The sequence below is a fragment of the Temnothorax nylanderi genome, unplaced genomic scaffold (assembly GCF_030848795.1).
Source record: "Temnothorax nylanderi isolate EJ_2023f unplaced genomic scaffold, tnyl_v1.0 TNYL_tig0085_pilon, whole genome shotgun sequence".
Classification (NCBI taxonomy): Eukaryota; Metazoa; Arthropoda; class Insecta; order Hymenoptera; family Formicidae; genus Temnothorax; species Temnothorax nylanderi.
In genome coordinates, this window is record NW_027249147.1 from 498706 (window position 1) to 520729 (window position 22024).

Below are 22024 nucleotides of genomic sequence, written 5' to 3' on the forward strand. Positions count from 1 at the left end.
AATTAACATGTAAAATAATTGTAGATTTTCAATATTATTTTATAAAATTTTTTCATATATTTATACTTATAAATGTGCACTTTAAATCCTTATTATTAAATATTTCATACTTATATAAACGTATTCTTATATACTTCTATAGTAGTGAAAGAAAACATTCTTTAAAATGTAGTATATATTTCTTTTTTTATTAAACGTAGTTTTGCTTAAAAAATCAGACTTTTGATAAGATAAAACAGTATGGGTGGATATGCTTGCAGATATTAAATATGTTTTACTTTTCCATGGAAATATTACTTAGGAATAAAAATATTCTTAAAACAACGGGACGTAAAAATATAAAAACAACTCGTAGACTTTCGCACATTTCTCGCAAACTATGTCTGATACACGATGTCTAAATATGATTTTGCACATACTACTTTTCTAGATATCACAATTATTTAGTCCTTTGTGTGAAGCACTTTACTGGAATTGCGAGTTTAAGACTTCTACAAATTAATTATGAGAAACCAATATATATTATTATATACATATATGTATATAATAATGCGTAATTAAAATTACTTGTGCACAACTTCAGCTTTCAGTCGGGCTGCAAGAGCCCTTCGTACTTGAAGTATTGAAGGATCTACAACTTGCGCTGCTTCTAGTTCTTGCTGCCCTTTCATAGTCGCTTCAGCAATTACTCTAGCCGAGCTCGGTCGAGTTTTGTTCATTTCTAGCTGTTGGCTCCTAGCTTCCTTTTTCAAAGCTACGAGTTTGTCTCGCCTGGCTTTCAGATATTCTTGCCTCTTTTTAATATCTTCTGCATTCGTCTGCAATAATGTGTAAGTGATACAATACATTTTTGTTTCCATACACATTGCAGATTGGAATCTTTTATTCGTGTTTATGAAAAATTATTTGTACGCGTATCGACATCGCATAACTGCAAATAAATCAGAAGTAAATACCTCTTCATCTTCATCAGATTTCTTTTTTGAAGTCGGTATTGGCTTGAGAGGCTCCATCTTCCTGAGTTGAAGTTTGTCTAACGGCTCTTCGTCAGCGGACACGGCGGCACACTCAACTTCTTCCGCTGACTCGTCGTCCGAAGTATTTCGAGAGACGTCTTTCGACTTTCTTAATGCTTCTTCCAATAACGCTCTTTCATTGTGATATTCGGCAGCTAAACGCTCGTGTTCAGCAATTAACGTTGTTTCTGAGGACATGCCTGGTTCCTCCTCACTCTGATCTTCCAGAACACGTTTGCTGTGCATACACATACGAAAAAAATATATAACTCCTGTTTCTCCGACACAAAAATCATTGATTTTTAACGTTTTAATTCTTGTACAATGGTGGTTAGTGGTTAATATATTAATATATTTATGATATAACGTACTGTATCAAATCTTCCATGACCAGTTCGTCGTCGAGGAAACCGTCCGTCTCGTACACGAGGGAGGCAGGTGTGAGACCGTATTTTTGTTCGATCATATTTAGCGCCTGCAGCTGGAGCTCCAGGTTCTTTTGTATCATCATCCTTTTGAATATCTCGTACTCATTCGCCGCCCATATTTGTTCGAATAGATTCTATCAAACACGTGGCAAAACGTATAAATTTTCAAAGAGAGAAAGACGGCAATTCAATTTTTAATAGAGGCAAATTGTACCGCGTGATTTTTACGTCTTTACCATTTATTTTTACATAGATTAATCTCTCTAAGTATTATATACACAATGTCAATTTTCTTTTCTTTTTTATATATATTGAATACACGCAAATTTCTTTTTTAATCTTATGAAACGAAACATAATTCGCCAGCATATGCGGGCGTACGTATGCGCGTGCAGTGGTCATACTTGTTGAAAATGTATCGGGATCTTTGTATCTCGGTTAACGGTGCACGCGTGCTCGAATTGTTCCGGTGTGATACCCATATCTTCCATAAAGCATCCGAGCAGCAAGTCGACCAAGTTTTTGTACTCTTGATATATTTTCCGATACTCTTCGCAGTCTTCGGTGTTGGCCTCGAAAACTACAACCATGTTAGGAAAACTTTAAATACTTATATATTTATGTTATTACGTATAAAATGCGCCTTGTTACGTAACACTCGGCAGAAAGTTTTCCAATTTCACAAAGGCTTCCGCTTTCGTTGCAGAATAAATCTATGAATATATCCCAAAAGATATCGATAGAGACGAATGTGTGTGTGATTTCGTTACGAGCTACGCTATGCGAGATTTCTCGATCTTTCTTTTTCTTACTGCGTATTAAAGATTTAGTTGAATAACTGACGAGCTCCGTCGAGAGAAAATATAAAGAGGATATTTCCGGACGGGGCTGTACGAACCGAGGGACTTTTCCTCGATGAAAGTCAGCAGAGGTGAAGACCAAATGGGACCTTGCAGAAATCCAATCAAGGAATCGAACACCCATGCGCTGTCATCCTTATCGTTCATTTCGCCTGGATTTTAAACGTCACCTCGTGAATTCGCACACTTGCGTCGAGTGTCTCCTCCGCAATAGTATGTCTCCGGCGCCGACACTTCCCTTTTAACTTAGCAAGTTGTAGTCATAGTTACGACGGACAAAACATGGGCCGTTGGAATTAGACTTGCGCCGGTATTATTCATCAGAATCGATGAGCGTGTCTTCTTTCGGTCTCGATTACAGGTAGATACCCGGAAATCACTGCAAAATATATGCGGAGTACTTGAATATTTATCTTGGTGAATATCGAGTCCGCGCGAGCACTTGCTATCTCCGTTTGGATAGCAAGAGAGAAACGTTTCACCTGATTCGTTTATATCAAGATATATAAATGAAAAGATTCATTATAGTTTTTGTAAACTGCAAGGTCTGCAAGAAAAATTTTGTATCATTTGCAAAATGCGAAACACTCATTAATTTATACGGTGTTTTCAATTTTTGTAGTATATACGGTATTTTTCATGTCTCCTGGAAAGAAAAGAATAAGATTAATCCAAAGTATTTATTTAAAATTTAGAAAAATGGATCTACTATACCTTTTGAGAATGTTTCTCGAGATTTTCTGTTATAGAGAAAAATAATACATATATGTAACAATTTAAAATTTAAATTTAAATTTCTACGAAGAGAATTCGCACGAATTAAAACATGCTGGTCAGAGATTTTGCAGCAAGCAATTCTGCCGGTCAAATAAATCGCTAATTAAGTTAATCATTTCGTGTTAGCGTTATTCGTTAACGACAGGAAAGATTCGTAAATTTCTTTTCAAAACTTCGCCGTGCCTCATTCGTCAATGCGCGCAGAAAATAACGTACGCGACGCGCCGCGTCGCCGCGTGATACAGATACAAAAGTTTATATAAATAAAACAAAAAAGAAAGGGAGGGAGCGAGGGGGCGGGTGGAGGGGAGGAGGAGGAAGAAGAGAAAAGGAAGGGAATCGACGACTACGCGCTCTCCCGGCGCTCTAGAGAATTTTCTGGCCGGTCGCGGAGAATCCCCCCTCCCCCCTGTGGCCCGTAGCCCCCGTGGCCCCCCGTGGGTGCCGGTAGTGCCGGGCGCGCCGGGCCGGGCGCCGATCAGCGATCACAGCGCCCGCGAAGGCGCGTTGTCAGGTTTGCCAGCGTCCGCCGTCGCGGCGACAGAGTCAACATCCGGCAGGCGAGGCAGAGATGCGCACGTTTCGGCGCTCGCCGACGGGAGAAGGACGCCGCGATCGCGATTTCGGCACATGAAAGTGAGATGAATGGTCGCGGTACTCGCGATACGAGGACGTGGGCCTGAGAAGCGCTGGGCTTCCGGGACAGGACAATCCGCGAGGGCGATTCGAAATCCGTTGCCTCCGCCACTGCGAACGTTTCACGGCGTTGCCGCGTATACGCGTCATACGCGACCGTCATCACCGTCGTCGTCGTCGTCGTCGTCGTCGTCGTCGTCGATCCGTCGACCGTCGGGCGGCCGCGGCAGAGCCGCGCCGATGCGCTGCGCGTTCCTCGCGACTCTCCTCGCGAGTGCTGCGTACCGCTGCCGCCGCCGCTGTTGCATCGAGAGCGGCGCGATCTCGTCGTAGGGCGCGTTACTCGCGCGGGCTCCCCCGCGTACTCCCGCCCGACTCGAGGACAATAACGGAGCTGGACTAGCCGGAGCCGCCGCCGCCTCCGCGTCTCCGCCGCCGCTGCTGCCGCGTGCATCCCGCCCCCAATCCGCGCGGCTCCATTATCCCGGCGACACCGTCGCCGCGCCGAGGCGCCGCCGAGGGAACCGTCTCGCGGGTCTCGCATCTCTCAAGCGGCGGACCGGTCCTTCCCCGCCCTTCCCCCGCTGCCTCTCCCCCTGCCGTCGGCGACCCGGCGAAGCTAGGCTTGCCGCGAGACGACAGCAAAACACGGCGTGGACGCACCGGACACGAGGTACATCGCACATCGGCGCGGCACCGCTCTTTTTTCTCAGGCCTCCTCGGGCCCGCGACACTCGCCAGCGAATCGCGAGGGGAGGGGACAAAAAAGAACGGAGGAGAGGGTTAGGAAACGGTCAGAAGTGGGCACTGTGCGTGTGCGTGTGTCCTAAAAGGGACCCTGCTGGAAGACGGAGAGGGAAAGACGGCATGTAGACGACACGCCGGGGAATGTACGTCGTTCCGAGACACCCAGCGCTCGCTGTCGAGCCGGAGCCGGAGCCGGAGTCCTCGCCTCTTGCCTGCCTGCGCGCGAGAGAGAGAGAGAAAGAGAGAGGGAGAGAGAGAGAAAAACGCGTGCTCGTCCGTGTTCCGTGAAGGGAAATCAATTTTGGGCGCGTTGAACCCCCCCCCGGGTCGCCCGACCGGAGGAGACAACAACGCGATGACGTTAGACGAGTCTCCGTCCCTTTCTTTTTCGGCCCAGCCGAATCGTCACGTATACGTCTCTCTCTTTCTCTCTCTCTCTCTCTCTCTCTCTCTCTCTCTCTCTCTCTCTCTCTCTCTCGGCCCGCACATTGTTTGCACGTCGTAGCTCCGACGTTTCTCCTCCGGCCTCCTCGGGCTAGACCGACGCCGTTTTAAAAATACACCGACGCGCTAGATTGTCCGCCGGAGAGCGACGGGACACTTATCCGGCGACGATCAAGTACGCGCGATGTTTATGTTTCTGCCCGCGCGGGCGGGGAGGGCTGGGTTGACGGTGAGGGGCGGAAAATCGTGTGTTTTATGTCGACCGAGAGTCTTTGTTGCACGACACGTCGCCACCCTCCCGAAAGCGTAACCGGGAGAGAAAGAGAGACAGACACGGACCGTTCCCGGAAGCGTTTGATTCACGGTGCACTTATCAATTTGTATATTCGCGTTTTCAGCCGCCTCGAGAATCGCCGACTTCGAATTGTTGACTGTAATTTCGGTTTTTTCCGGCGAGAGCCGTTTGTGCTCCGCTCTATTTGTTTTGCACGTGTGACGTTAGTTTTCACGAAGAGAACGAGAGACTCGTTCTACCAGTGTCCGTTCTTTTTCTTCTGCGATGGATCTGCGTTTTATGCATCGAACGCAGGAACATTGGTAGAGTCAATAATCGGTGTCTTTCTGTAAAAACATCTCACAAATAGTTTAACCGACCACGGTTAAACGGAGACGTAAACACGATGTTGTACCCCATGTACTTTCATTCCTACGCTCTGAAATTATTTGTGCTTTTATAATACTTGTCCTTCTGTTGTTTCCTGCCATTAAATTAATAATTTGCAGAAGTTTATGCGTAATTAACGATACGTGTGTGCTTTGTCGCAGAGTCATGTCGTCAGGAGCAGGCTCTAGCGGAACTGGACGAGGACGTGGTTCCTCCTTGGCAGACAATAAACCAGACAGTAAAGAAGCTAAGCCAAATCCAAAGATGTCGAAAGCTTTAGGAACGTCCGCTAAGAGGTAATGCAATAGGCTTGTTTCGCAATATGGTAATTACATGTATTTACATGTAGTTAAGTTAACAACGTAGATTAAAGTAATTTGTGGTCGCTAAATACTTTCAATATTTTTATCAGGATACAAAAGGAATTGGCAGAAATTACGTTAGACCCACCTCCTAATTGCAGGTATGATATCAATTGCTGTCAGTTGTATTTCTTTTTGGAACGATACTTTTAAATTACAGCTACGCGATAATATGAATTATGAAACGGTTTATATACTTCATGAGAATAAGATGTAGATAATAGAATTAATTGTTGGTTAATTCATTTTACAGTGCAGGACCAAAAGGTGATAACTTGTATGAATGGGTTTCTACCATATTGGGTCCTCCAGGTTCGGTTTACGAGGGTGGTGTGTTCTTTCTTGATATACATTTCTCGCCGGAATATCCCTTTAAACCTCCTAAGGTAGGTTGATTTGATGGTTTCATTGATTTTATATTGCGTGCAACAATACTCGCTCACACAGAATTATAACAACGTCAAAGTGAAGAAAATAGATAAAAAGTATTATTTGAAATATTTATGTCTTTCCATGTGAGACTCTTGAAATATCTGTATATTTTAAAATTTAAATAAATGAATGTTACATTAATATTCATTACACAATAAATAATTCAAATAAGTGGATCAATAACTGAGGACTTTCGATAATGAAATTACTAAGTAAAGTAAAAGATGGGCTTTGAGAATACAATGCGATTAACAGTGCGTAAGTTAACGTTATAATAATGATCGCAATTTATAATTATGTATCTTCGTAGTAATTAAAGATCGTTATATCACGTTAACTTACATATTGTTAATCACATTGTATTCTTAAAGCTCCCCTTTTACTTGTTAATAAATAATTATCTGCAAAGAGGTTGATAAATATTGCATTAATCCTTTGCATCTATAAAATTTTCTTATAAAGTTTACAGTCATTTTATTTAATTTAGCTAGATAGTGCGACACACCCTTTATGCAACTCTTATATTTCCAACACAAATTGTATTACTCTACAGGTTACATTCCGAACACGCATCTATCATTGCAATATAAATAGTCAAGGAGTTATCTGCTTGGACATATTAAAGGACAATTGGTCCCCTGCGTTGACAATTTCAAAAGTCTTATTGTCAATATGTTCCCTTTTAACAGACTGCAATCCAGGTAGGCACACTATTCATGATAATTTATTTAAATTTGATGTACGATATGTACATTGTAAATAATGAATGTATCGCGGAATGTATCTTTCTCGTTCTTGGGATAACATTCTGTAAATACCGTATATTTTCTTTTATATAATTATTATAATTATTACGTGGATTTCACATAATTTTATCTTACAGCTGATCCACTGGTAGGTAGTATAGCCACGCAATACCTACAAAATAGAGAAGAACACGATCGCATAGCGCGGCTTTGGACCAAACGCTATGCTACATGAGCATATTCTTAATTCGTATTAAACTCCTATTAGTCTCATGCCAACTTATGATCATTGCCGCTCTCATACAACTTGTCTCATATGTAGTCTGTACACATCTTTATCTATGATCATGTTGGTCGGATAAACACAAAGTGAGCGAAGACCGTTTGAGATCAGCTCAAACATGATTGTGATGTGCTTTTATGTAGAGTATGTAATGTGCCTAAGACGGATGAATGTGCGTGTAAGTGTTTAAACAGTGTGCTAGGGCATAACGAGACAGAGGAGTTTTTTTCACTTAAAAAGTTACAATGAGATAGTATTTAAATGAATTGTATTGTTCACAAACAATACCACCCACAATGCCGCTAATGTTTTTAGAATAGGAGATAACATGAACAATATTGGTAATCTAAACTGTAAGTAATTAATAGGTCTATATGCGATAAAACGTAAGTGTAGAGGCCCATTTTTCCATAATTAAACTCCCATATTTTTATATTGAATTGTCTTAAATTTAAATTATTATGTTCACACATGTGACGCCTAACTCAAGATGTAAGGCTAACAGCATGTAACTATAATTTAGCTACTGCAAAACTACCGCATTCAATTTTGTGTTCATAATACAGTAATTGTAACGTTCTGCACGAGAGAAGCAGACGTCATGCTTGCGCTAGCAGACATAATTAAATTGTCTGGGCCCACCCGCAAAAATATATATTGTAACTGTAAATAAATATTATTTACCGTATACTTAAATGCTGGTACATTCAAGAAATTTGTAATTCTAACCTGGATTTATATTCTGTCTAAACTACACATGTATGCGTAAATTGATGTTTTACCTAGTGATTGCACCAATAATCCTGGTTCACTAATTCTGGTTAGCAATTTTTTATCCTTTTTTTTTTTATAAATCGTAGCTTTAGTTTTTAACGTAGGAAAAGAAAATTTAACGATTAAGCGCTAACCAATGTTGGTGCAATCCACCGCGTTCTTAAACTTTTCATATTTTATTGTATCTGAAGAGATACTTGCATATCGATTTCGTTGCATACTCGAAATTTAAAATCCGAGCATGCTGGAAGCACTTTCATTATCTTCAATGTGTCAGGTATACATGTAGGTCTCCTAAATAATTTCTCATAGTTTTTTATATCATGTGACAATTAGACGGGCAAGGTGATTAAAATCACTTTGTACATATCTGTTCTAAAATATAGATAGTTGCTTAAAAATATCGGGTAGTGTGAGTGTAATTATAGTAATTAATTTTAAAAAAAACAGAAAAGAAAGCGAAGGAGATAAGCTTGTTTAACGAACACTGATATTGTACAGTTTATTGTGTAAAGTAGACACTTTACATCCTTTTCGCCACGAAATTCGAGGAATGTAAATATTGCGTGAAATGCATGTGCAGAATATGCGAATCGCGTGAGTTCCTACTAATGACAAAAAATTGAATATTCTTGGACCTTAATTTAGTCGACGAATTTTGGCTTCTTATATTTTGTAAGCCAGTATGCGGTTTTATCTTTATGAATTAAAAGATAGGTCTTAATCCCGTCTCGGGATTGTAAATAGATCATTATACATAAGGTAATACATGTACATGTCCGGGTGCATTTGAAAATTATCAGAATATTAACAAAACAATGGATCTCGCAGCTCTTTTAAAATCAATCTGAAAATTGAAGCGCATTAAAGTCTCTTGTAAAGAAAAAGGATGAAAAGCAAGGGAAAACCCATTGTGACATTTATGCCATACGGTTTTGATAATCTAAAAATATAATATGCCGCAATGTCCGTTGATCCATGAACACTTTTGTTTTTATTTGCGCATATAAAAGGTATTAATATCAAAAACAAAAAAGCAAATGTACGCAGGTCAGTCTTATATATTGGTAAACAATCTTTTAACTAATAATATAACGAATGAAATACAATTCATTATATGCTGGTCTCTTCGGTAGTTGTTATTGTTACCTTTCCTTATATTTTCTTAAAAATAATCTTTTTAACTATATTCTACGATTTAAGTTTAAATTTAGATCAAATTTGTAAAGGTTCAGAAAAATGGGAAGGATTTTGATTGAAAACACTACTTGTTAGTGTCATTAAATTTATTAGTATACATAAAAGCTAGATGAATATGATGTGCTAAGGACATGTTGGCTCCTAAAATGCCGTAAATTAGTTATATTGTAATAACGAAATTACATTTGTATCACTTTAACGATACTGACTAATAATTTACGTTTATAATAAAAGTAACATAAGCAGCCAAAATAGAATTTAGTACAAAGTCATTTGTGTATGTGTGTGTGTGTTTGTGTGTGTGTGTGTGTGTGTGTGTGTGTATGTGTATATATATAATATATATAATATGTATATATTGTATGTAAAATACCAATGTTAGTTAATACTGATTACAATAATCTTCGTCAGTCTTTTGCGTTGCCTGGTACAATTAATACATACAGAGTCTAAAATTTTCAATTAAAATCTCTGACAAAACAGATGATTTTATATAATCAAAAGGAGCAAACGTTTTGGACAAGTGCTAGTTTCAAAGCTACATTACGCATGATTGATAGATTAATATCATTGAAATGCTTTCTAATCTCTATTAACTTATAACATAAACGTTACTATGTTAGGCACACTTTAATATCTCATAGCTATTATTTCTATGTTCCTGCAATTATGGTTTATCCTACGGACGTTCATGTTTATTTCTGAGATCTTGTGCATTTGCCACTGTGTACGTGTGTCTGTGTGTGTGCCGATGATAAATTTAAATTATTTCAACATTATTGTAAAATAGTAAATATATCAATACTCTTTGTTCTTACATATAAATTATTTGCAATAAATACGTTCTCCATTTTTTCAGACATATACACGTTCTAATAACGTTCGGTATATATGTCTAAAAGGAATGTTATAAATTTCCATGCATTTGTATACACAAGACTACAGAAACTTACATAATTCATTTTGAATCGTGGTACTTGAATTCGTGAAATCGACAAGACGCAGTGAAATTTCTAACTTTTTTTCCCCTTTCATTTGTTACGTATAAATCTAAAAAGAATACTGTACATTTTCGGTGTACTTAAACGCACATAATGTTATTCAATGGCATCCAATTGGCATCCAATTTTAAGTTGCATTTACAAAAAATGTTTCTCCTTTGAATGGAAGCAAATGAATAAGTAGTTTTATATTCATTTTCATTTAATCCCTTTTCCAATATTATATCGAAAGCTTTTTCTGAATACTGGAAAATGGAATCCTATGAATAAAGGTTCGAGAAAGGTTCTATTCATAGTTTTAATGTATCACATAATTGTTCTGAAGCATTTATTTCTTTTCAGAAATAACTTGTTACTCGGTAAAAAATAATGTTAATCCTTTTGCTTTGGTCCCAAATATGAATGAACTTAGCACTAAACATGCACAAATGTTTTTGCAGCGATAGACTGTCAATAGCATTATAATACAATGAAGCGCAAGAGAATCAATATCAGAGTTCACTGGCATTACAAGCTAAATTATTGACAGAATAGAGCTAGCTTCCATTTGATACTCCATTTAAATCGAGCTAGATGTTAAGATGCGCTAATTTTGTTACATCATTGGTACAATAATGTACAGAATTTTTGTGTACATCTGATATTACATAATGACACTATATATACACGCATACGTATATATATTTCACGGGGCACCGTCGATTACGAATAAGAGTACACTGCCTTCTTTTTTTTTTGTTCGTAGAACACAGAAAATCATTATAAATTTAATACAAGATTACTACAACATCGTATATATTATAAGTATTAGAGACTGTATTTTTTTTTGTCGAGAGAGAAAGAGATGAGGAGGCATTAAAAACAGATGCCAAGACTGCATGTACTCAAATATAATACATACTATTTTATGGTAATATTAAATTATCAGAACACAGGTTTGCTTTGCAATTGACCGTTACACAATTTGTCCATTCTGCACTCCGAGGAAGATTATGCAGAAATTCTTTTTTTGTCTTTCGTTTAAATCTGGCAAAAAACTAAGAGGAATGATGGCTACATTGAATGCTATTTCCTACAATGATACAGATTGTACATATAATTCGCAAAAGATTACCAAACTTCGTATAAACGTATCACATGAAAAAATAGAGCAGACGTTACATCATGGCACATAATTTAACAGGCACCTGTCATATGCGTGTGCCAAAATTGATCAACGTTCCGTTGGTAATCTCTGTAAACGGAATCGTATACATTTTCGACTAGTTGTTCTCTTTCCTTTTTGCTTTTATATTGCATGTGACATATATTTTTGGCAGATATTGGCAGTTAAATTTATAACAGGATATGTTAATATTCAATGCATATTGCTATTCCGTTTCTTTTTTTTTTTCATTTTATAAGAAAAAGCGAAATGAAGAGAGATGCTAGTTTGCATTCTCTTTAAAAGTATGTAATTTCACATGTTTAATTACATACATATATACCAAAACATCGCTAACTTAAGGTATCGCTGTACATTAAATACTTGTGACATCATTCCTCTTTGAGTATATATTTATAAGCACAATAAGAATGATTACGGTCGTAATGAATCTACAAGTATTTATTAATCAATGTATGATGAACAATATTATGAAAAATGCCTCCTAATTGATGGCAGATCAGTGTGCTGTGGTTTCGCTGTAAGTAAAAATATTAAATCACTAAGTATGAACATAAAATATTAGAAAAAAAAACATCTAGTTTTACGGCATATTAAGCAATATAATTTTGTATATATATAGTACAAACAACGAAGAACAAAAGATAACACTTCACAGTTTCTGTGTGAATTACTATTAAAATGTATATTTCAATAACAAGTATTATTGCCAACACTGGACTTGAAACGACACTTTATAATCAAGTTGAAGCAATTCTATTGCTATTTAACTGAGTAATCTTGTTGAAATAATTTTGTTATGAATCACGCTTTACTATATTTTTCATATATAACATGAACAACTATTACGTTTCATCTATTTCTATACACTTATACATCTCGTAAGACATTTTTCATGATTGTAACACTATGTAAACTTTACATTGTGGTAAACAATAAAATATCTTAATGTTAGGTATATAGTGTTTCTTGTTTATATTAAACGCACAGCACGCGCGTGGCAACATATACGTGATAGTTAACATGCAATTGCAAATTGAGGCTAACACTTCTCCTTTGTGTCTTTCAATTAATATTAAATACGGAAATTTTTCATTAATCTGAAGAGTACCATTTAGTCACAAATTAAAAGTAAATACCAAAAGAAAAAAAAACAAATTGCGCATTGACACATATTACTTTCAATCACAGTTTCTTTGCAGTTCACAAATATAGTATATCCTATTAACTGGTTAAAGTATAATTTTCTCTTTGAGTGGATTATATAACATGCAATAAAGGAAATGCCCTTTATCATACACCATTGGGTTAATGCTGAGAAGATATTCATTTATCTTAGTACTTCATTTTGCATCTTGAGCTATTTAAATTACTGGCTTTTCTCACATCATAAATCTTATTTGTCAGAAAAGATGTATCCACGCACATTTTTCAGAATGCTTTGTGATTCTTGAAATATTGAACTAAACTAAACACATAATAATAATATATAAATATAATTACAAAAATTCATACATTGAGTATTTACGATTACTTATTTGTGTGCTGTGTGTATATGTAATGTGCTTCTCTCTATGTTTTTCTGGAAACATACTTGAATATACTCTCATAAGAGTATGTATCGATTCGAAAGCAAAATGAAGTCTTAAGAGATATGAATGCTCTTAAAACTTGAAGATGATACTGCTGAATATTATAGCAGAGCCTCGACAACAATATCAATATGCACTACATCATGCGAAATATTATGAAGCAAAAATATAGAGAAACGACAAAAATACACTTTTGCTAATAAGCTAAACAATTATTCACGTGAAGCAGACATTAAACAAAAAGAAGCTTTTAGCGCATTTTATAGTGATTTATATTTTATATAACTTTGTTATCGATGTATGGTTATCGTGGCTCAACTATAACAGTATCACAATGACACTGAATAAATTAGATAAGTATACATTTATAAAAAAATGTATGATCTCCGAGAGTAACAGATACTCTGTTATTATTAATATACAAAGTTGTTCGAGAGCCTATTGTAAAAACATACAAAACATACGTGTGTGATATTTTATGCCTGATAGATAAGGCCCAGGTACCAAATTAGCAGTAAAATTCTTTGGAGATCTTTAAATCGTTTTTGACCTATCACGCACTCTTTGACGAAAAATAACTAACGGCATCTTTGCAATGTGTTAAGAATAGAAGCAATAAAAGAAAGAAATTTTTTTTATAATTGTGCATGGTTAAATGGTAACGAAATAAGGGAAAAAAATAGTGACAGCTTGTGTAATAGATCAGGTTTTATACAAGTGCATTTTAGGCTTGTTGCAATGAAAATTTGTGTCTATCAGCTTACACAGTCTCATACTCGCGGCGAATTGAGCGAGCCAGACAGCACGCAAAGACTACTCCAATCAACTGAAAAAAAAGAGAAGAACGTATTGTTTTACAATTTTTCCGGATAGCTAAGCTTTATCCTTTATTCGTTACTGTTACTAACTAGTATGTACATCGGAATATTATGTATTTAATGTTATTTATAGAAATAACATTGTAATAAATTTTTTTCTCTTTTATCAATGTATACAATAGTTGCCCGAATCTCTAAATTACAAGTATTTTAATACAGCTTCAATATAATGTAAAAATGACAGTTTGAATTAGAACTTACTTGTATGAGGGCTACCCCTATGCCCACTCCTCCCAGGATCAAAGCGTTATTTTCTATAGCATATTTCAGTTTCAACATGCAGCCGTCACCGTACACGTGAATCGAATTCAAATCGCATCGGCTCTGAGCAGGAATCTCTTTGCAGCAGGAATCAGGAACGGTATTATCACGGAAACCAATACGGGGCCAGTCTGCAGGGCTATTCATACCGCAGCATTGTAACTAAAATCATATTTTAATTTTCAGGTAAATATGAATTCTATTAACGGCTTACAATTAAGTTATCTAGCTAGTAAGGACTTTCTTTTTACGCAATAATATCAAAAATATTCTTTTTTACAACAATGAATAAAGATCTAAATGTATGGTTGTAATGTCATCTATGTACAAATCATTTAGTGAACTCACATCATGCTGCATGATGTCCCATGAACGACGAATATCCGGATTAAGCTCATACTGTCGCAAAGTACCGTTCAGACGGTTTTCCAACATATTAGCAACTTCTCCTCTCATCATGTAACCTGTGATTCCGGCGCCCAATTCCAGAGCAAATATCATCAGCAGCAGGACCGAGAACTATGATAGATCAAAATTAATGCACAGGTATAATATACAGGACATATTGTGTCCCTAGCAAATTCTTGTACAAAATACAAGCTTTTCGATTCAATTATACATTTAAAAAATTTTTTTGCTACGTCATATATAATAATAAAAGATATTTATTAAAGAGATAAGATAAAATCTCACGTTATTGTTATGGGAAAAAGAGGTAATGATAAATTTAATTAATATAGTTATTTATAATAATCTTTTCAGAGCCATACCGTAATTATCATGCAATGATTCTCCTTTACAGCTCCGCAGCATCCAAAGAATGATACAAGGAAGACTATGATACCGACTACTATCATTAAAAGCGGGGCTGCAAAGAACCAACTATCCACAAAGTTGCTGTACCCGCTGTAAACAACCAGAATCACTCCGCCCACCGAAATAAATACGATCCCGGTGATCTGAAAAATAATACATAAAATATTTTTACCATTAGTCTTTTTATTATTTTATTTACAATTAATCATGTATTTATATTATCTTGTAAGATAAATATTCATTTAGCTATTATTAGCAAAGCTATTTTTTACGCATTATTACAAGTAGTTCTATATTTTTATGATTTCGCGTTTTATCAAAAATTATGATATTCTCTTCAAATAAAAACTTACCATTTGCATTTATATATATCATTTAAATCGGAGAAAGGAAAAATTAGCGGAAAAACTAATTTTTAAAAAGTTACGAAAAACATGCTTTATTTTTTATTCCAGTTTCTCATACGTGCATTACGAATTTAAGTTGTATCTTTTTTTTTGGCGTGCTAGGTCGGCTTACTTTCACAAAACGCGCTTCCATGAAGTGAAATCTTTAATTAGAATTATTACATTGTTACAACACCACGATACGATATTTGAGAAACATATACCTGCCCATATTATTTCGTAAATACGTAATTAACGAAAACTTTAGTGCGCTCGTTAAATTTGGTATTGCTGGAAAAACATTTTTCTGCTTCCTGCAATGTTCAGAGATGAGGAGCGACCGACACTTGGAGTTATTAGGACAGACATTCAATACTTTTCTTCCGTGCTAACAGCTCTAAGTGGAAAGCATGATCGCGTAAGAGCCGCATTGTTTGCCAACGGGAAGCGCATAAAACTGTTATAATTACGCCGAGTCACTTTCAGCGCGAGATAACCGCGCGAGACCGACTCTCGCGGGTAGATTACGAAAGCGGCGGCTTTACCGAGAAACTCCTAGCATAAGAAATTCATTGTTGTACGATAATTAGAAAGGTAACATTTACAACTTTGTCGTCAACTTTGTGTCGAAGAAATCGCCGAGGAAAAAGCGCGGTCGACCAGCAATCAGGAGTATCAATAACACTCCGTGCAAAAGTTTTTGGCGTAGGAGAGACCGGTTTGCATAAGCCGGGCTTCTAAGTTTGATGATTCTTTATCACGTTACAGATAAGATGACACCTATGTGCGCGGAAAAGGACATCGTGTCGAGCTCGTTTATCATTTAATTATATTCCGAGCTGTTAACGCAAACCCAGGGGCGTAACTTTCCGGAAATTCCGAACGCTTTCTCGCGTCGTTGTAGAAGAGATCGGGCTCTACCGAAGCCCAAGAGGAATTGGTCGGCGGCGCCCATTACCGTTGCTAGATCTGTCTAAATAAAGACATTTCTCCAACGCACGGCTGCCGACGTTCTACGCGGCCGAGGGGAGAAAGAAAAAAAGGCACGCGCATGCGAGAGAGAGAGAGAGAGAGAGAGAGAGAGAGAGAGAGAGAGAGAGAGAGAGAGAGAGAGAGAGAGAGAGAGAGAGAGAGAGAGAGAGAGAGAGAGAGAGAGAGAGAGAGAGAGAGACTACGAGACATCGCGTCGTAGGAAGGCTACGTCGCTCCGTCGCCGGCCCGACGAAGATTATAGACCTCTCTCCCTTGCCTATGTGGTTACCTACGTGTCTTTCACCTACGGCTCACCTACGTTCGCTTACACGCGGCCCGTAGTAGGCCTTCGAGGCAACGAAACCGAACCCGACCGACGAGACCGGTCGATTCGCTCGCCCTCGAGCGACGCCTGGACGGACAGCCCGTCGCAGACCCGTACGCCGTACGCTAACAGGTGACTCTACCACGGCGAACTTTATGTATGAATCTATTGAAAAGTTTCAGCAACGAGGACGCGCCCAACGCGCGACGATCCATACGATCTGGGCTGTCCTAGAAAGCGAATTGTGGAACGCGACCCCGCGTACACGCCGTCTCCCCTGTGAAAAATTTAAAGTCTAGTCCCCGTCTCCGTAAGGATGTCGTTGAAAGAGAGCCGCTCTCGTAAATTAATTCCTTCGTCATTCAGCTCGGGTCGGATTCTACCTGGAGTTAGAAATTCCATAGGATTTTTGAGGATGTCGAATGCATGTATGCTCGATGGAAAGGTGAGGAACGCGGCGCGGCGTCCCCTCGCTAGAGGAAGAAACCGAAATTGGATTATCGCGGGGAACAAAGCCACGGCCGTCGAGCTCTCTCCGTACTTCCTCCGGCACGCTCCGTGTATAAACTGTGTGGTCGCTGACGCTGGCATTTCACGCTGGACGGATCATTAAGCGTTACAATAAGGGACGCGCGACAGACACCCCGCCCTGCCGTCCTTTGCCTGGGTTGTTTTTGTGTCCTAGATCCTTCCGACCGTCCGTCCGCACGGGCGACGACGGTGCTTTACGCGCGCGGAGGTCTCCTGGGACTTAACCGCGATGGCTTTCGGTAGTTCTGTATCGGCGCCAGGTGTCTTTAAATAAACTCTTCCGTCTTCCGTCAACGTGATTAACACCTTCCCTTTGTCACAATCATCACGAGGGTGATAAAAACCGGTCCTAATCCGAGTGAATTTTGTATCACGTTTGCCGGTATCCGATATCTCTCTTTCAGTTGAACAATCGCTATTTTTCTTCCTTTCTTTGTATTCCTGCGGAAGATAACTCTGGCTATACATTAATGCCGTTAGATGAAAGAAAGTTGATTGGATAAAAATATTATTAGATGAAGGAAGATACTTTGTTAGATAGATTCAATTGCGCCGTATCTGGAATTTCGGCCTTGAATTTTTTACGCGATTTTACACATATTACAAGTTTTATACGTAATGGTGTCGCGCGCGCGCGCGCGCGCCCACACGCACACACACACACACACGACTATGTTGAACGAGTGAACTCTAGATTACGTTAAACGTGAAAGGAGGGTGGGGGCGGGGTATCGATCGCTTCATCCATAACGCTTACGCTCCGGGGTTCTGGAGCATAAGCACACCACAAAGTTTCCCTCGAAATGAATACCCTCCGTATTTACATCATTTATTCAGAAACGCGCTACACGGTTTCGGTCACGCCACGCAATATCGATTCGATTGTTATTGTCATTAGATTGTCGAGACATTGGACGGAGATACGCGCGTCTCTCAATATTAGTAGAGAATTTTTCTAAAAACCTAACGGAATGACGGATAGAGAGGATCCCGAGGAGAATCGGAGCCTCCTCGCCAACGAGCCGTGCGTAATATCGATCCAATACGCCCCAAGATTGCCTCGTGTCGACGTAACCGTAAGAAACGCGCGACACCGTTAACAATAAAATCGACGACAACATAATAATCCGAGAATCTGCCATGTCTGTCGCTCGAATCCACAATCGAAGTAAAGAACGGGGCAAACTCGTTGGAAATATCGTCAAATTCGTGGAGACGTGGAGACCACCCCGTCACCGCGTCAACCCGAGTTATCCCGACGTCAATTAAGTCGGGCGCGTCTTCGAGGAAACGCGACTCGCGACTCGCAACAGAAGCGTCCCGTACTCTACGTCCCGTAATTCGTACGGGAAGCGGCCGCGGCGCCGGATGATTCATCGTTCGGTAGCACGCGAACGGCGGGGAGCAGCCGGTTCGGCGACGTGACGCCGTGACGCCGAACTTTGATGTTGGGCAGGCGAAGCGTGTCGAGCGTGTCGAGATTGGCGATCCCCAGATGCTCCGCTCCGGAGGCCTGACCGATATATAACAAAGCGCCCGCGCCCGCGCCCGCCCAGCGCGCGACGCCAGGCGACGCGACGCCGAGAATAGCGGAACGGCGAGCGTCCGCGTCGGTGTAATATCATTCCCCTTTTCGCGTCCCGAGTCCCGGAGTCCCAATCGCGGCCTGTGCACCGTTAGCCGTCTCCGCGGCCGTTACTCACCGCGAATATCAGGTTGAAGAGGAACAGCAGGTACTTGACGCAAGTCATACCGCCGGACACCATTTTCGACACTCTCACTATATGTACCGACGAGATTCGTGAATCACTGAATCCGCGACGTTTGCACGCGCGAGAGAGAGAAGTAGGAATTATACGCTGCTTTTCGCTGCTGCACGAGGAAGTGGAAAATACGCTGGCGCCTTGCCCGTTTTTCGTTCTTGTCTTCGCCTGCGACTCGCCTGACTCGCCTCCCTTCTCTCTCTCTCTCTTTCTCTTTCTCTCTTTTGCCTCTCCTCCGTACGTCAACGACCCGAACTGCACGGGATGCTCGCGCGTCGACTGTTCGCCGTCAAATGCACCGGACAATGTATTTTTGTTGTTGCGCGGTATACACTCGCGATGCGCGCGCAACCGCCCCGCCAGGGCCGTACCTTTCCCGGGACGCGGCGCGGTGACTGCTTTGGGTTTGGGAAGAGTTGTTAATTAAGGAGAATTCGCGAGAAGGCAATTGAAATAGAATCTTTATAATTTTAACGTTTTATTTTATTATAAAATTTTTTAATTTGTGATTATAATCTTTACATATAATTATAATTCAATTTATAGTTATAATTAATTTATAATTTTATTATAAAAAACTGAATTATCACCTATTGACCTGCTAAGTGCTAAGCTAATGTATGCGCACATCGCGTGTTTCTTTTTATATCTACTCTGTTAAAACCAATCGTGGCGGAACGTAGCGGGCATTATTAACAGCGACGGCTGGCTTTTGGAATTTTAATAAAATAAAGCCGCGAAGGAGTTTACGCTCCTAGCATCTATTGTTACAATTGATGCTATAATAAGCGCTACATGGGCGTTTATTATCATAATCAAGAATCCTCTGGGCGTATTTTACTCCATCTCGATCTCCTCGCCTCCTCCCACTTATATAACAAAGGTAAACTTGTCTCGGTTTCTCGTGATTATTATTCATCTCTCGTGGCGTGTGAGCGTCCGTCACGTTCGCTCATCGATATGATCGATGACCGCGCGAACGTGTCGCGTCGCCCGAATGCTACGACCCTGTGCGTGCACCTCCATCCAACGCAACGCAACGCGACGCAACGCGACGCAAGGCGACACGACCGCGACACGACGACGCTGCACTTCGGGTGGCGGATGGTGTCATGGCGAGCCTATATGCCGCGATCGACGATTCGGCCGCGCAAACCGCGTACTCGCATTACGCGTGTGTACATCCCTCTCCGTCCTCGATTCCCGACAGGACGAAGGACTAATCGAATCTCGGTCGAACGCGAATAACAAAATTTGCACGCAGTCGCACCTGAAACTCGTGTCTCTTCAGTCACGACTCGATGTACATCCTTTTCATTTTCGGCCCTGCAACTAGGCTGCTATCCGTTCTCCTTTTTATGAATGTTTTTAAAAATTCCTGAATATTTTGCTTTTTATATTGTATTTAATCACAGTTTGTAAGTTACAAATTGTAACATTAGTGTACAGTTTAAGATGATAATTTGAGGTATATGATTTTATGGTTGCTGTCAAAGATTATTTATCAAAGTCTCGATTAAAATGTTTACCTACCTAGATTTTAAGACTGATTTATGTTATGTTAATGTGTAAAAGTAAAAATCATGAGAATAAAAACTTTTTTTTTTTTGCTAATTTGGTTCTTTAATATATTTGTTATTTTATTGATATTTTCTAAATACCAATGACAATAGCACATGCAATAAGGTAGATAGGTACTTAATAATAAAACTTCTTTTAAATTAAAAACATGTTTACTTTATTCATTTTATTCTACTAAAAACGAGATGTAAAATAATTATTTATTTATCGTTACAACTTATTTGCTAACTTATTCGCGTTTTTATATGTGTCCGGGGCTGCAAGCGAAATGTCCGGGCCTATAAATTCTAGTTTTGAAAATTTTATATGGTAACTCTACCGGCACCGCAAACGGCGCAAACAACATCCGACTTCTGCGTTGATCAGAGACGGTGATCCGACGCCGATACTGGGTGTGTCCCGAAATGTACCGGCAGTATTGAAAATCTACTGGCATACGCGATGTGAACTATAGATTTTCAGTATTGTAATATTCAGTAATTTCAATGCTGTCAGTACTTTCAGCTACGCGACAGGGCTAACTTCCGGTTCTGACTTCTCGTTATTCGGATACGTTGATCCGACGCCAATATTGGGTGTGTCCCGAAATGTACCGACTACCGACAGTACTGAAAATCTATAGTATACGCAACGTGAACTATAGATTTTCGATACTTTACAGTACGTTCAGTTTCGGAACACAGTAATATTGAGTTACATCGACTGACGAAGGAGTCTGAAGTTGGTCGTACAGCAGGGCCGAAAATTACGAGGTAGAAGTGTCCGCGAATCTCAAACCGTTAAAATTTGTAAAATGATTATGTTGAATAGTTGAATCGTACAGGATGGCAATCGGGAAATTCCTGAAACTAAATAGCTGTTATTTTATAATAAATGGTCAGAATGAAATGAATTAAACACTATACACTGTTCAGACGAGATCTGTCATTTTTATTAGAACATAGTGCGAAGAGGATATACGTCAACTTGCAGGATATATCAACTTGCAGAAATAAATATTATAAAAAGAGGACCAATGTAATAAATAATTCGACCGGTTTCATGGTGTAGCGACGTACGTTTCCAAAATGACGATTATTATCTGCAATAATTGACACGCTTTTAAAACTATGTAATACATTTTCCAACATTAATAAATAATAAGTGTAAATTATAGCATTAATAACTTTTGAAGAATTCCAGATAAATCCCTTTCATAGAAATGGCCAAGACCCTCGGAACACATCGCTAAGTTTCTGCCTTCTCTACAGTGTTTATTATTTTTACATATTCACAAATGTAATGTACGCACTTCTTTGCACTTACATGCTGAAAAAAAATGACAGATTTCTTTTGCAGAGTAGTGTTTAAAACTCATTTCGTTCTACCCATTCATTACAAAATA

At 39.2% G+C, this 22024-nt stretch overlaps 3 protein-coding genes across 12 annotated transcripts; 1 reads left to right on the top strand and 2 right to left on the bottom strand.

Annotated features, from left to right (window-relative positions):
• Nucleotides 1-167: 167 nt before the first annotated feature.
• Nucleotides 168-4140, bottom strand: LOC139774691 (cilia- and flagella-associated protein 36). Of its 4 annotated transcripts, none has more exons than XM_071710113.1 (7): nt 4003-4140; nt 3019-3044; nt 2343-2683; nt 1849-2024; nt 1388-1578; nt 957-1254; nt 168-818 (listed from the first exon to the last, which is right to left on the bottom strand). In XM_071710113.1, exons 3-7 carry the CDS (start codon nt 2449-2451, stop codon nt 564-566), a joined length of 1029 nt encoding a protein of 342 aa, XP_071566214.1. In that variant the 5' UTR covers nt 2452-2683; nt 3019-3044; nt 4003-4140; the 3' UTR covers nt 168-563. The 4 variants fall into 4 exon arrangements, with proteins under 4 accessions (XP_071566214.1, XP_071566213.1, XP_071566215.1 ...); XM_071710112.1 differs by having other exon boundaries at nt 2343-2950; XM_071710114.1 differs by lacking the exon at nt 3019-3044 and having other exon boundaries at nt 4003-4124.
• On the top strand, nt 3570-9295 carry Ubc2 (ubiquitin conjugating enzyme 2). 7 transcript variants are annotated; one of them, XM_071710122.1, is made up of 6 exons: nt 3570-3717; nt 5734-5868; nt 5985-6035; nt 6188-6320; nt 6920-7067; nt 7250-9295. In XM_071710122.1, exons 2-6 carry the CDS (start codon nt 5738-5740, stop codon nt 7345-7347), a joined length of 561 nt encoding a protein of 186 aa, XP_071566223.1. In that variant the 5' UTR covers nt 3570-3717; nt 5734-5737; the 3' UTR covers nt 7348-9295. The 7 variants fall into 7 exon arrangements, with proteins under 7 accessions (XP_071566223.1, XP_071566217.1, XP_071566218.1 ...); XM_071710116.1 differs by lacking the exon at nt 3570-3717 and adding an exon at nt 4234-4390; XM_071710117.1 differs by lacking the exon at nt 3570-3717 and adding an exon at nt 4443-4607.
• A 142-nt stretch (nt 9296-9437) lies between these two features.
• LOC139774692 (CD63 antigen) lies at nt 9438-19366 on the bottom strand. The gene is made up of 6 exons (XM_071710115.1): nt 19000-19366; nt 15037-15225; nt 14615-14785; nt 14207-14428; nt 13892-13953; nt 9438-12053 (listed from the first exon to the last, which is right to left on the bottom strand). Exons 1-6 carry the CDS (start codon nt 19060-19062, stop codon nt 12035-12037), a joined length of 726 nt encoding a protein of 241 aa, XP_071566216.1. The 5' UTR covers nt 19063-19366; the 3' UTR covers nt 9438-12034.
• Nucleotides 19367-22024: the final 2658 nt, after the last annotated feature.